This window comes from Onychostoma macrolepis, chromosome 09 (assembly GCF_012432095.1).
Source record: "Onychostoma macrolepis isolate SWU-2019 chromosome 09, ASM1243209v1, whole genome shotgun sequence".
In the NCBI taxonomy this organism is placed as follows: Eukaryota; Metazoa; Chordata; class Actinopteri; order Cypriniformes; family Cyprinidae; genus Onychostoma; species Onychostoma macrolepis.
The window spans coordinates 23633343-23649600 of NC_081163.1; the positions used below are offsets into that span (position 1 = coordinate 23633343).

The 16258-nt window shown below is 42.1% G+C and overlaps 1 protein-coding gene across 2 annotated transcripts in view; it reads right to left on the reverse strand.

Annotated features, from left to right (window-relative positions):
- LOC131547588 (polypeptide N-acetylgalactosaminyltransferase 5) overlaps positions 1-2098 on the reverse strand; it is a 35600-nt gene extending 33502 nt beyond the window's left edge. The window contains exon 1 of one of the 2 annotated variants that reach the window (XM_058788266.1): positions 47-2095. In XM_058788266.1, the coding sequence (XP_058644249.1) occupies positions 47-1161 (1115 nt within the window). In that variant the 5' untranslated portion in view covers positions 1162-2095. Of the gene's footprint in view, positions 1-46 lie in introns of both variants that reach the window. The other variant, XM_058788267.1, reaches the window with a different exon arrangement.
- Positions 2099-16258: the final 14160 nt, after the last annotated feature.

Consider the following 16258-nt stretch of genomic DNA (forward strand, 5'->3'; position numbering starts at 1 on the left):
ATGACCTGCAGGGCTACAACAAAAATAATCTATGGTTCAAACTCACATTTGAGGTCTGGTGTCTGGAATGGCTCTGTCTATTGGTATCTGTTCACTCAGGAATACATTAAAAAATCCTTCACTCCAGCGTCTCCGACTTTCCAGTTCTTTATCTCTGGGAACTCTTGCAGGCTGTCCAAACTGTCCCACCGCCCTGGGATCTCTGGGCCTGTCTGTCACATCTAGGGCCATAACCTTATGATGCCCTCCTGACCTCCTCCCCCGCACACTTGTAGACTGCGGTACTCGTAATGCCTCCTCTGCTGGGTCCTGAGCCTTCAGTTCACTTGGTTTTTGAATAATATCTGTTTTCGTTTTGTTGAAAGTATTGCCATGTTTCTCTGAATTTTCAATAATGTTCTTCGGCTTATCGCCCTCTGCTGGTTTCAGCAATTCATTACTCAAGTTCTTTTGTAAACCCGCATCTACATGTACATCATTACGTGGCATCACTACTGTATCATTAATATGATGTACTTTCTTCACACCGTTTTCTTTGAGCGCAGGAAGATGCGTTTTCTCCTGGACAGCAGGCAGTGCTTTAGTAAGTAAATGTGCTTTGACATCTAGATTTGCATCCGTCTGTCCATTAAAAGCAGCTTTTATTTTGTTTATATTTGTGGTTATATTCTTCACTCTGCGATTAATAACAGTTTTTGTCTTGTTTATTTTTTCAGGGATGCTAATAACTGTTCCCTTCACAAGTGAGTTCACAATAAGATTCACTTTACTTCGATTAATTACTTCATTTTGTTTCACAGAAGACTTGTCAGCCATAGACATTGGATTCAAATGTTTGTCTTGTTTTAACTCAGCTTGATTTTCTGGTCTCGCCATTGGCCTCTTTCTGTAAACCTTATCAACTTTCATTTCAAACCTGTGGCTTTTTTTCAAAAACTCCTTTTTGTCTATGTTTACTTTTTGCAGGTTGTGTTTGAGCACATCCACATTGTCTTTTCTCCTTCCCTGTTTTAGTACAATCTCTCTCTCTTTGAGATCCTGATTCACATCACTGATGGATATCCGCAATGCTGCGATATCAAAAAGGAGCCAGATTACAGACGCGATAAACACAAAAGCCAAGACCCTCCCACTGCCCCTTAAATACTTCCTAAATTTCATTATTTTAGTACTATGAATTATTTTCAAGTCTTTTCAGTTCACGCTCAGTTCGGTTCTGAAAGAGAAAGAGAGTGATTCCACATTCTATACCTGAATATTAAAAAGTCGGAAACAAATTAGAAACAGAGATATGACTTCTGTTAAGTATGTTGGCTAAGAAGGGACAAACGCAGTGGGTTAAAATGGAATTAGTTGTTAACAACATAGCAGAGAATCCGCGAACGTTGCACGAAATGACCAGCAGAACTAAAATGAAACCACTCTGTCGCTATGGTTACAAGCGTTATTTAAGCTATCGCGATAATAAAAACGGGATTTGATTCTTTACTCACAGAGGCAATGTTCATTACACTCGCGACTGCTGTAAATAGATAATTTGAGAGCACAAAACTTGTTAGTTAATGCCAAACACTGAGTGTCTGAATGTAATCACAGAAGGGCATCCCGAACTCAAAAACGACTGCCTGGCAACATTTCTGCCGTATGACCTAAACTAAACTCTGTTGTCCTGGCAAACTTCCGCGTTTTTACACTCAAAGACATGTTAGACACAAAATATATTCATATTAAGAGCTTTCGTTTCAAATGACGCTCTGAAATAGTCGCGTTAAAGTTCCTTGTTGTCGCAAAGTTTGTCATCACTCACGTGCTGCTCCGGTCCTTTCAAATGAATGTTTTCTGTACTCATTTCTATATTCCGAAAGATTCACCTCGACAGTTCTCCGATACGTCTGAGCACACACACACAGTTGTGTTTATGTCTTCCACTGTGTTTTAGACATCCTACTTTAAATCCGCAGTTCCTGCTGGCGTTTTGAACATCAGACCTGCCCTGTTTTACACGTAACCACACTTAGCCTATGTGACGACGTGTCAATATTTAGAGCGATAATTTGGACGCACTAAGAAATGAATTCCGGATCAGGGTGTGGTTAGAGTTAGACACACTCATTTAAAACGTTTTAAAAAGTACCACTACGTGCAGTATGGTTTTCTAAGTATTCTTTGCAGTACCAGGTGTGGCCAGTATTAGACTACCGTTTCTTATAAAAATGTACACAGAATAACTCTATAACATATGGGAATATGACATGACTAAAATTGTCATGATTAACAACAACAAAAACAAAACAAAATCAACAACAATAAAACTATATATTTAATAATCTCATCTATTTAAAAATTATATTCTAAGTTTTCTAATTTTATAAAGAAACTAATACAAGTCCCCATTCATGCTTTTGTGAAAAGCTAAATTTAAGGTAGTTTTAGGAAAAAACGGTTAGGTTTGTCCAAACTTTTGACTCACAGTAAATACCATGGAAGTTTAATATGCTGAGGTCATGGATGATCATTCAGTTCCATATTTTTCACAGTGCCACACTATTGCCATATGACACCTTAACTGTACCATGGCACTTCCACAGTAATTTTTTGAAGAGTATGTAAAGTGGAACATTTATCCGTGTAGTCTGTTCAAAGATTGTAAAGACTGGTATTTAGATCAAGTCTGGTCTAACCTGTTTTGTTGCAGTAGGCCTACCTGACTGCCTTGTCTGTTTGTTCCTCTAGAATAGACTTTAAACCATACAGTACAGGTGTACACACACACAATCTGTAAGGAGAAACAAAATAATGCTGTAGTTTAGGTGAAATGTTATTTATTTATTTATTTATGTGAGCCCAGATAATATAAATAAAAAGTAAACAGTAATAAAAAGTAAAAGTAAATAAACAAGAAATGTTATTGGAAACACACAATAAAAACATTTCAAGTAATTGCTTGTTTTTTTTTTTTTATGTTAGATGATATGGATTCCTATGTCTTCTGTCATGGCAGATTTCTATGTAATCACCATTTAATCCATCAAAAGCACTACAGCTATATCCTGAGACAGTAAATACAACTAACTTATAATACAATACAAAAAACCTGAAACGTCTCGGTTATGTATGTAACCCTCATTCTCTGAAGGAGAGAACAGAGATATTGCGTCGATGACCGATGAATTGGGAATCACGGTAGAGAGACCTACTTCAAGTGTAAACTAAACATATTGGCATGTGATGATTGCATTCAGCTGCTGCTGATTGTAGTGCGTATAAATAGGCAACAGGTGCAACGCATACTCAGGTTTTTTTCTCGATGACTGACCAACTGGGGATCCCTACCAAAGTGCCACGGATGCTGCCCCTTCCAGTGTCCCAGAAAGGTGAGTCACTGTTTTCTTTGCACTACCCACTCAGTGAGATTGGATAACACTGGGAAAACGTACCTGTTCCACTGGAACAGCAACGTTGTGGAAGCCCCATCGTTCCCGAAGGAGGTTTCAGGTGGCACTTACACATATGGATTAACTCCTTAGGGCCTCTGTATATATGGAAGATTTAAAGGTGCTTGTAACCCCTTTGGAGGAATGGCAGAGATGTCCACTGGGGAAACACGGGCTTAAAGCTATATGTGGAAGAATACACATATGGGATCCCCTCGGGGTCACTACATATGGCACCCAGCCTCCTACTGGTTTTCATGGAAACATTGAGTGAAGGCCTGGCACCAGACGCTCCGCAACGTCTGGCTGCCGAGGGTGACGGAGGAGCTCGACAGGGTCTGAAAAGGAACTCTGTAAAGCAAATTTGTGACATAGCAAGCCGACAGTAGCAGGGACCTCTCGGTGCTTCTACCCGTTTGAGGTGAGAACACAGGAGGATACCGGCTCAACATTAAGGCTATAGAATCTAGCGAACATGTTGGGGGTCGCCCAGCCCGCAACTCTACAAATATCTGTTAGTGAGGCGCCACAACCAGTGCCCAGGAGGATGCAACACTCCTGGTAGAGTGAGCTTGCAACCTGAGCGGGCAGGGCACACCCTCTACCTGATAAGCCAGGGTGATGGCATCCACTATCCAGTGGGACCATCCTCTGCTTGGAGATGGCAGCTATTGTCACACCAGTACGCCCGCTCCATCTACGGCACCGCCTCTCAGTCTAGTATCGGTAAGCAGTCTGACACTTCAAGCATTGCAGCCAAAAGGATTGATGCAGCTGCGGAGTTGGCTGCAAAGGAAGCAGAATATAAAATTGTGCAGGAGGAAATTAAACAAAAGGAAAAAATGAAAGATATAGAACATGAACTTGAGCGTTTAATGGCAGAAAAGGAAATGCAAGCTGCTCGCGCTAAACTTGAGATTTACGACAGAGAAATTAACATGGATATGGACAATCAGCAAATACAACCGATCAATATGCCTTTCTCTGTTGACCACCGATCCATTAATGAAGCACCAGCTCCCTCTAGTGGCTTACCTCTATTAATGCCTCAAAACAATGTGTCTATCCATATGTCAAATCACACGGTGAACAACTCAAACCCTCAAATGGTCACTCAAGCACCTCCCACAGACATTTCTCAGTTGGCCCAAGCAATTCAAAATAGTATAGCCATAAACCGAATCCCAATGCCAATGCCCACAGTGTTCAACGGAGATCCGATTAACTACATTGAATGGAAGGCTTCATTCTCTTCACTTGTGGACTGCAAAGGCATCTCACCTGCTGATAAACTTCACTTGCTTAAAAGGTATGTCACAGGCCCAGCACAAAAATGTCTTGAAGGGACATTCTATCGCAGTGATGAAGAGGCATACAGGGATGCATTGCAAAAGCTTGACCAACGTTATGGACAGCCTTTTGTTGTCCAGAGAGCTTTCAGAGACAAACTGTCAAAATGGCCTAAAATAAGCTCAAAAGACGCAGAAGGATTAAGGACATTTTCAGACTTTCTAAATGCATGTCTCCAAGCCACACCATATGTAAAAGGCCTAGAGATACTAAGTGACTGTGAGGAAAATCAAAAGTTGCTGCAGAAAGTTCCTGACTGGCTGGCTGCCCGTTGGAACCGCCAGGTCACAGTTACACTTATGAACGGCAAGGATTTTCCCTCCTTTAAGGATTTTGCACAATTTGTGGCAGTCGAGGCAGAAATCGCTTGCAACCCGGTCACTTCTTCATATGCTCTTCACTCATGCAGCTCACCCTACGAGAAAAGGACCACAAAGGACTTTAAACCAAACAGATCCACGCAAGTCTTTACAACGCAAACCACGGTACAAAACAATAAGGCAAGGACAAGCAACATAAAATTAAAGATACCCTGCATGTTTTGCAAAGATGAAAAACACCAGTTGTCAAAGTGCCCTAACTTCTCAGATCACCCCTTAGAAGAGAAGCGCACATATGTTAAGGACAATAAACTGTGCTATGGATGCTTAAAGGTGGGTCATAACGCCAAAGATTGTTGCCATCGCCACACTTGTGACATTTGCCAAGGAAGGCATCCCACTTGTCTGCACAATGACAATCACAAGGCATATGAAAGGTCTCGAAGCTCCGACAACACCGCTCCAAGCACTCCAAAGGAAACCGCGGCAGTCACAGCTCTCAACGTTACTAAGGTGGGTCAGTCAAGTAGCACATCTATGATCGTTCCTGTATGGTTGTCTACGGTTCAGAGCCCGTCTAAAGAGGAATTAGTTTACGCACTATTAGACACACAAAGTGACAGCACATTTGTCTGTGAAGAATTAAGCAACCACCTACGAGCAGACAATCACCCTGTAAAGTTAAAGCTAACTACCATGCTGGGTGTTCACTCTATTGTTAAGAGTCACAGAGTATCTGGACTGCGTGTGAGAGGTTATGACTCAGACATTTGCATCGACCTACCCCCCTCATATACCAAAGACTTTATTCCTGTAAACTACGACAACATACCCACTAGTGACACTGCAAAACAATGGCCCCACCTGACAGAAATTGCTGATAAGATACCACCTCTTCTGAGTTGTGATGTTGGACTCCTTATTGGATTTAACTGTCCCAGATCTTTAGCTCCAAGACAAGTTCTACTAGGAGAAGGTGAGGAGCCATATGCCATCCGCACAGACCTAGGGTGGAGTATCGTTGGTGGCTCCACACCAGTGCTTAATGAAACTCAGTCAAGTTTGTGTCATAGAATCACAATAAAGGAATTACCCCCTGTAACTCCCATGGACGTGATCAATGTGCTAGAGTCAGATTTTAAGGACACAAAGGCAAGCGACAAAACAGTCTCACAAGAGGATCTCATCTTTTTGGACAAGCTCAAAGAGGGAATAAGGAAAAACGAACAAGGACACTGTGAGATGCCCCTGCCATTCAGACAAAGGCCACACTTACCCAACAACAGAAAGCTTGCTGAAATCAGACTCGAACACTTAAAGCGAAAGTTTAACAAGGATGAAAAGTACAAAAGAGACTATATAACTTACATGGAAGACATTATTGAAAGGGGTGATGTCGAAGAAGTACACAATGAAGGAAAAAAAGGTGAACAATGGTACATTCCCCATCACGGGATTTATCACCCCAAAAAACCCACTAAACTTCGTGTTGTGTTCGATTGTTCAGCCAAACACAATGGTACAAGTCTAAACGATCATCTTCTCCAAGGGCCAGACCTGATTAACAATCTAACAGGCATCCTCCTACGGTTCAGACAACATCCCATTGCTCTAATGTGTGATATAGAGAAGATGTTCCACCAGTTTCATGTCCAGCGGTGCGACAGAGATTACCTGAGTTTTCTGTGGTGGAAAAACGGCAACACAGAGACACAGCCACGGGTACACAGAATGAAGGTACATCTTTTCAGTGCGACATCATCCCCAGGGTGTGCAAATTACGGACTAAAGTACTTAGCTAAAGAACACTGTCACACACACCCTGTAGGATCTGAGTTCATGGAAAATGACTTTTATGTGGACGACGGAGTCACAAGCACAGACACAGTTGAAAAGGCAATACAGCTCGCACAAGAGGCCACAGAGATATGCAAGCAAGGAGGGCTCCGTCTACACAAATTTATCTCAAATAGCCCTGCTGTTCTACAAAGCATCCCGCCGTCTGAATGTGCAGTAGAGATAAAAACAAAGGATCTAACATTCAAAGACATGCCACAAGAAAGGGCCTTAGGCATCCAATGGAACGTTGAAAGGGACTGTTTCAGATTTGACAACACTTTAAAAGACCAACCAGCAACACGTCGCGGTATCTTATCGACTGTTGCATCCATCTACGATCCCCTTGGCTTCCTGGCGCCATATGTGCTCCACGGAAAAAGGATCCTGCAGGAAATGTGTCACCAAGGTATCAACTGGGACGACTCCCTGCCAGAAACACTGAGGCCAAGGTGGGAGAGCTGGCAACGTGACTTTGCCAACCTAGACAAGGTAAACATAACTCGCTGTAACTTTCCTGCTAGTTTTGGAGAGCCTAAAGAATTAGAGTTGCACCACTTTTCGGATGCGAGCACAAGTGGTTATGGACAATGCACCTATTTAAGAGCCAAAAACGTTAAAGAGGAGATTCACTGTTCATTGGTAATAGCCAAAGCCCGTGTTTCTCCTACCAAGCTGACTACAATCCCCAGACTCGAGCTAACTGCTGCTGTAGTTTCAGTCTCAGTTAGTAACATGTTGAGAGAGGAACTCTACGCTCAAGTCAAAGAGTATTTCTGGACTGATTCTAAGGTAGTTTTGGGCTACGTAAACAATGAGGCACGTCGTTTCCATACTTTTGTAGCGAATAGAGTCCAAAAGATTCGCGAAAGTACAAACCCTCTGCAATGGTTTTATGTGCCATCTGAAGAGAACCCAGCCGATAGTGCATCAAGGGGTAAATCAGTCACTGAGCTTCTCTCATCCAACTGGTTCACCGGACCCTCCTTTCTCTGGGTGAGGGACCTGCCCACAACTCAAACTGTAGAGCTGGAACCATCTCTTGGAGATCCAGAAGTCAGGAAAAACACAGACAATGTTAACCAAAGTTACAGAGACATTCAGCCTTGCAGAACGTTTGTCCAAGTTTTCGTCATTGTCCAAAGCAGTCAGAGCTGTAGCACGTCTCATAAGAAGGGCCAAGAAAATCAAATCAGATGCGCCGGCTACAGTGAGTGAACAAGAAAGTGCAGTACATGTCATCATTAAGGATGTACAAAAACAAACATATGGAAAAGAGATAAAGCTGTTAAACAAAGGCAACCAGCTCCCACATCACAACAAACTGTTCCACTTAGACATTTTCAGAGACACGGACGGTCTCATCAAGGTTGGAGGGAGACTTTCAGCTATCAAAGACTCTTTCAAACACCCTATTGTGATGCCAAAGGAACATCATGTGACCAAACTCATAATAGCTCACTGTCATGACAAAGTAAAACACCAAGGAAAATGCTTTACCATAAATGAAATCAGATCCAGTGGCTACTGGATCCCAGGGATGAGCAGAACCGTTGCTTCTTTCGTCCGTCAGTGTGTCATCTGTCGCAGACTCGCAAAGCTCCGGAGGGTCAGAGAATGAGTGACCTACCTGCAGAACGCTTAGAACCCTCTTCTCCTTCACATACTGCGGTATGGACTGTTTTGGCCCTTTTATAACTACAGAAGGCCGAAAACAACATAAACGGTATGGACTTTTATTCACTTGCTTTTGCTCCCGCGCCATTCACATTGAGCTATTAGAGGACTTATCCACTGACACATTCATTAATGCATTAAGGTGTTTCATTGCTATCAGAGGTTCAATTCGCCAAATCCAATGTGATCAGGGAACAAACTTTGTTGGCGCAAAGAATGAGTTTAAAACTGCCCTAAGTGAACTGGACACCCAAAGACTGAGTACCTATCTATCCCAAAAACAGTGCGACTTTGTGTTGAATGCACCTCACTCCAGTCACGTAGGGGGAGTGTGGGAACGCCAGATAAGAACTGTCAGAAGTGTATTGAATACTACTCTGTCACTTGCACATGGTAGACTTAATGATGCTTCATTAAGGACTTTATTTTATGAAGCTATGGCCATAGTCAATAGTCGCCCACTGACTGTAGACAACCTTAACAACCCTGACAGTTTGGAACCACTGACCCCTAACCACCTGCTCCACCTGAAATCTGGCACAACACTGCCCCCACCTGGTGCCTTCCCAAAGGAGGACCTCTATGGAGCAAAAAGATGGCGTCGTGTGCAGTTTTTGACTGAGCAGTTCTGGTGCAGGTGGAGGCGTGAGTATCTGCACAACATTATTGCTAGGCAGCGCTGGCACTCACCAAAAAGGAATTTAAGAGTAGGTGATGTTGTGTTGGACATTGATGAACTGTCACCCAGAGGTGAATGGAGACTTGCCAGAGTCCTGGAGACTGTTATCGGCAAGGACGGACTTGTGAGAAGAGTGAAAATCTCCTTTGGAGATAAGAGACTGAATAACAAAGGTCAACGCAGTAATAAGCTTTCTATTGTGGAGCGTCCTGTGCAAAAGCTAATTCTGATATTAGAATGTTCATAAGCTAATTAAGAGAAATGGTTGTTGAAAATTATTCGTTGTTGTTATCCTGATATAACAAACTCTCATAATTTGGTGGGAGTGTAAATAACCATAAGTATATTTGTTGCAGAAAAAGGTCTTTTATTTTTTAAATGTTTTGTATTGAAATGGGTGTCTTCCGGTCTTCCGCTCATGCTTTTGTTTTTCTTTGGGGAAGCGCGCGCGCGCCCTGGTTAGTGCTTTTTATAACACATAGCTCATCGCAAGTACGGCAATAACTTTGACACAGAGCCGTGTTTAAACTTCACTTTTATACTTGCAGCCCCTCTGAAGAGGCAAAAGGTATGGTAAATCATTTGAGATATTAGCATTTTTTTTTTGTTAATATGTTCGTTTTGGCGCAAATGTAAGATTTGTGTATGTGAACAATGTTAGCTGATCAGTTACATGTTTTGTATACATTTCAGCTCTTACGTTGGTGATATGGTGAACGGATTAAGGTTCATAAAGGATTAAACATCATAAAACCATCAGTAAAAGTCTCATCCTTGTTCGGGGGGCCTGCTACACACTTCACACTACGGGCTGATCTGGCTACAGAATCGCAATGACTGATTTGCAACTTTCCCTTAAATACTACCAGAACAAAAGGGCCATAGACATTTATTCTCTGCCGCAAAACAGATTACATCTGTGTGTGGGGAATGAGAAGCCTCCTGTAGGAGCTGTTCCCGCGCACCCAAATGGTCACACCTGGTGTAGAGCAATGTTTATCAGATTTTGAAAGGCGACCGCCTACAACAGAAGTACAGAGTTAACTTAAGTTTTCAATATTTCTCATAATACAAGTGACTACTGTGAAATTGAGACCATTTTACCAATCGCACAGAGACCTTTAAAATGATACCAAACATGAAAGGGAAAAAAAACAACATTCACAAGATATAACACTTGTGGCATATGGATATTCTTGTTTTTGGGGAAGAAGAGTAAGAGGGATGAAGGGGGTCGTAAATGAACAAAGAAATACAATAAGCTTGGTCAGGGTGGTGTTGTTTGTTCTCTTTGGAGATCTCTTCTCCAGATTAGTTTTATGGTTTTATTGCATGGCATCTGTTTTGTGAGAGTTCCTGAGTTTTGGCCTCATGAGGAATTAATTTCGTAAAGAAATAATTTCAATCCTTTCACCCCGACACTTAGAGGCAGTTTTAGGACACAACTGCATCGCTAGTGACTGCTCCACTGGGGGGACCTCTGTATACCCTTACCTGTACCACCGTCGAGAGTGGTGAGGGAAGAGGAGCCAGCAGGCCTGTTTCTGGCAGTAAAAGGTGCCATCCACAACCTGGTGAGCTCCTCATGCACCGCCAGGAAGAAAGGCACCAACCAATCATCCAACCTCAAGGGCTCGGGACACTGTGGAAGTTTCCACTTGAGCCCTACTCTATCGGCAGCCCATACAGGAAAGCATAGCCATCATCTCTGGATCCGGTTCAGGCATTGCCACCATCCCGGAGGTTGGCAGCGCAACCAAATCTTCCTCTGCAGCGATCAACATCTGATCGTCGGGAGAAGCCCCAAAGGATATGGCTGATACGCTCCTTTTAGAGGGCCCAGCACGTTCCTTGAGTGCTAGAGGAGTGATGGTGCCTCGGAGGTTGGTTCCTCGGAGGGGTCACTGCCACTGTGATCCTCAGACTGCCCAGGTTACTACCTGAAGTTGTCCTACCCTGACTTCTGCCAGGAAAAGAACCAGACTGAGGCAGAGGCACTGGAACTCCACTCCTTTTGAGGAATCGGAGCCCGGTCCGCAACTCCGAAATGGTCATTTTCCCACAATTAATATATTTATCCACGAATGCATGACGAATGCCCAGGCACATGAGGCAGCGATCGTGACCATCACCCAGTAACAACCGCATCCAGAAATGCATGGGTGGAACGGCATCTATACCAAAATGCAACGTCTTTCGTTACTAAGGTTGGATACAGAAACCTGGTACCAATATGGCACCGGTACCTATGTAACCGGTATGTACTAGAACCGAATCAGAATGCAAATTTTGGTGCCTTATTTCGGTGCCATGCCTGAGCGATCGATTGAAATATTTGTCCTTTGGTTCTCCGAAACGAACGTAAGAAGCATCATCACCGGCACCGCACGTGAAAAATAATTTCCCGACTGAGAAAATGCATGTGAACTCAAGTCGGAAAGCTCTAATAATACAAGTCCAACAAATCTTTGTAGTAACGCAAGCATGCTGTTTTTACATTCCGACTTAAAAGCACAACTCGGGAAATGAGAGCATCTGAGGAGCGCGTGAATGCAGAAATTACACTTGCTCTGACGGCAGCAGGTAGCCTTCCATTAACTAACTAAGCTAAACCAAAGACTATAGAATACCCAAGACGTGTCACTCATATAATTTTGAATGGGGAAAAATGCAACGCTCAATATGGCCGCTCAATCGCAGGAAGCCCCGCCTACTGAATGAAAGAGCCAATCACTAATCAGTAAAGTCAGCGTGTCACTGCAGCTGCTGTTAGAAGTCCCGGTTGCTATAGAAACAGTCAGCGTTCTGAGACGTGCGCTAGGACTGCGCATGCGCACTGGCTGATCTAGCCTAGCTTTTTATAACGCTATTTGAGTAAAAGAAACAACATTAATGATACAGTTGTTGTCAGATTTCTTTGGTGATTTCAAATATGAAATTTAATCGTAAGCTTAGTGAACAGTTTTGGAGAATTTGATGTTTCCCCATTCAAAGAGATAGGAGCTGCACTTGCATGCCCGAGAGGCATTTCAAAGATGGCCGCTGAGTGACATGACTTGTCTTAAAGAGACTTTGGCTAAACATGCTTAGATTAAAATGCCTAAAGCTAAAATTCTCTTGTATTCACGTTTTTAAACCTTTTGTCCAACAAAAGAGAACATTATAACCTTTTTAGTCCACAACACCTGTTAAATGATTCCTTTTGTGACCTGATGTAGCTTCGTGTCACAGAATGAGGCAGAAAATATGTTCCATAGGCTACTAATACATCGAAGAGCAATGGATTATAAATATACTTAATTGTTATGAAAAAAAATACCAGAGATGGCTTGAATAACACAGATAAACTATACATTGTCGTAGTCGAGTGTTTATTGTATTTGTTTTATCATTCAAAACGTTTATATCTTGTTTACTCAGTTACAGCGATAGCAATGCCTTTGTCCATATTGGGGATTTCCTGGAGCTTTGTGAGTTCTGCTACTTCTGTGACTGGATATGTGGATTTTTTTGTGCGAGGGCGCCCTCTGGCATCCAGTATGAATGAAAAAGACATCATGTGTTCAGTGCTAATGGCCAATCCAATTATTAATTGGTAATTTTTATTTATTTTTTATTGTTGTTTTTTTTTATAAGTATCGGTTCAGGCATACCGACATACCGTTTTAAAATTATCGATTTGGCACCGGTATCGAAAAAAACCCCCAAACGATACCCAACCCTATTCGTTACGCCTACATCATATGCTCGACCGCCTTGTCGTGAACGTGTCTGCTTGAGCGACCGGAAGCTGCACATTACAGTTTATAAAGTTTTAAGAATCAACATTTTTCTTAAACTAACACATCGTTTCGCTTCAGAAGGCCTTTATTAACACCCCGGGAGCTGTGTGGAGTAGTTTTATGATGGATGGATACTTTTTGCTTGGATTCAGAAACAGGGGCACCATTCACTGCAATTATACAGATTGGAACAGACAGGATGCTCACCCTCATAGGATGCTCTGAGGGTGAGTGGACTTGGACTAATTTTCATTTTTGGGTGAACTATCCCTTTAACCTCACATCTTAACAGCTCTTTTTTTTTTTACAAAGCAGATAATAGATCATATATTGTCTATAGCCTATAAAACAGCTTCGTAAATAGGAAGATTTCAGTGCATTAGGATTCGGAAGGGGATTTTTTTAGCAAGCCATTAAATGACTTGAGACTCGACTCGGACTCATGACCAAAGACTCGAGACTTAAGTCAGACTCCAGCGACAAAGACTTCAGACTTGACTCGGACTCCAAGTTAAAGACTTGTGAACATCTCTGCCTTGAGCAATTACGGTAATTGCTGCAACTGATTACATCATATCAAGAAGTACCATTTCTAGGCATAGGCAAGCTAGGTGGTCGCCTTGAGTGCCGCCAGCTGGAGGGGGCGCCAATGAGCGCACGTACTGCCGCTACATTTTAACAGGGTTGTGATCAAGAGTGGCACGGACACCCTGACATATGATTGCCGCCCCCACTGGATCCCCCACCATCATTGGGCTAGAGTACTGTCATTCTGACGATGCCTGTATCCCATTGGATCAGAGTGCTGTCAATTGCTGCCTCTGATTGTTGCATGCAAAGTTTGCATTTGGATTTGGAGCACTCAACAATGCCATTAGATCAATGGGTTCTGTCCGTGTTTTGGCAAGGTAAGGCTTTTTTTTTGCCATGCAAGTTCAAAGGCCAATTTAAAATATCAGTACATAAAAAGTGCACAAAATCAGTATTTTGTTTAGGCAGTATTTGTGGCAGTCAAGAAATCATGTTTCATGTGAAACTGGTTTAAAAGGTGTGCATTTTTGCACCAATGCATTGTTAAAGGTTCAGTGTGTCATGTAATATTCCCATATAAAACTTTTACAGCCAATTAAAATCAATACAAACTTTATTAAACCGCTTTGTGAAATTTAACAAATCCTTATGGAAGTTATGTCACTGATCAGGCTTTTATAGGCCTATGTATTTTGAGGTAACAAAATGTTTTATAGGTTTGACTGAAATAATAATGCAATAATTAACAACAACAACAAAATTTACAAAAAAAACAAACAGATAAAGTCAAAAAGTAGCCATTGATAATATCTAAACATTTATCCAAATCCAAATATAATAAAATTAATTTATGTGTGATGACAATTTCTTAGCAACTAGGGATTGTTACATAGAGCTATACAGGCATCCACTGGCTATAATAGTATCACAGATAACAAACTGTGCAAAATGTTTTGTCTTAACAGTCAATTTACAAATAGGCCTAATGCGTTCAGATTTGTGGAACTCACAATGTGCTGAATTTCCACAAATTAGTGTCATTACTATGACAACCAATTTAAATGTGACAAGAAACTGTTGTCTGAAAAAGAAATTATATATACCTCTATAATAATGGTAATTTTAGATGACCTTTCAGATGTATTTCATTATAAAACACTTTATAATCTATAATAACATTTATTAACAACGTATTTAATATTTTCTCTAAACTTTCTTGTATATTTAGACAAGCACCTGCTCTGAGTTCGATTGCTTCAGTCTGTTGTGCTGCTGAGAGGTTTGTGTTTGTAGCTCCGTGTACCTTCGCTTTTTATTGAATCTCTACCTTACTTTCAATCCCTTTTGTCTAAAGTGATAATATATAACTTAATTCCCACCATATTTCTGGTGTTATCTTTCAAACTAATCTAACTAATTTGATCGTTCTCCTTTAAAAACGCGAGTGCAGCTTGTTAGCCCGTTAGCTTGTCACTGGCAGTTCCATTTGCATTTCTATTCGCGCCTATTATTATTTTATTTTTTCCTCGCTCCGTTTTTCACGAGCTCATCAAACAACAGTGGTAAGTGGTAAGTTAAGTTGGTATCATTCATCAATCACGGTGAGTAATGGCTTCTTCTCCTGCTATTGTTGTTTGCACTGTTTGCCACATGTATAGTTTATCTGTCTCTGTCAGCAGCGAGGGATTCACATGTGATGAATGCAGGGAAATAGTTAGGCTGACAGAGAAGGTTTTAGAACTAGAGACACGCATCCAAACTTTAGTTGAGGACAGTAAGAATGTGAGGGCTGTAGATACTGCTTTGGATGCGACTAGCTCAGGGAGTCCTGTACATTGTTCGGTTTCGGTTGAGCCCGTGCAGCAGGGCAACTGGGTGACAGTGAGGCGGCATAGTCGCGGGTCAAAACACCACTCTTCCGTTCCGATCAGAACATCAAACAGGTTCTCCCCACTCAGTGAAGCACCCACTGAGAAACCTGACGAAAGTGCTCTAGTTATTGGCGATTCTATTGTACAGAACGTGAAAATGGAGACACCAGCCACCATAGTCCATTGTTTACCCGGAGCCAGAGCGCCTGACATCTTGGCAAATTTAAAAGTGCTGACTAATGCTGAACGTAAATTCAGTAAGATTGTTATCCACGTCAGCGCTAATGATGTTCGACTTCGCCAGTCGGAGATCACCAAAAATAATGTTAAAGAGGTGTGTGAACTTGCAAGTACGACGTCAGACACTGTAATGTGCTCTGGTCCGCTCCCTGCTTACCGGGGTGATGAGATTCATAGCAGACTGTCGTCACTTAATGGCTGGATGTCTAAGTGGTGCCCGCAAAATAACATAGGCTTTATAGACAATTGGAAGAATTTTTGGGGCAGACCTGACCTGTTGAAAAGAGATGGTGTTCATCCCTCCTGGGGTGGTGCCGCTCTTCTCTCTAGAAATATGGCACATAGTCTTAGAGTTTGTACTTGACTAACTGGAGCCCAGGTCAGGAAGCAGACAGACTGGCTAAACCGATCGTCTGCTAGCCACCTCACGTCACCAAAGTCAGTTAACTCTCAGCACATATAAACTTTTTCACCTAGATATCACTCTATAGAGACTGTGTCTGTTCCCCGAACTAGAAAATACAGAAAACATCCAAAC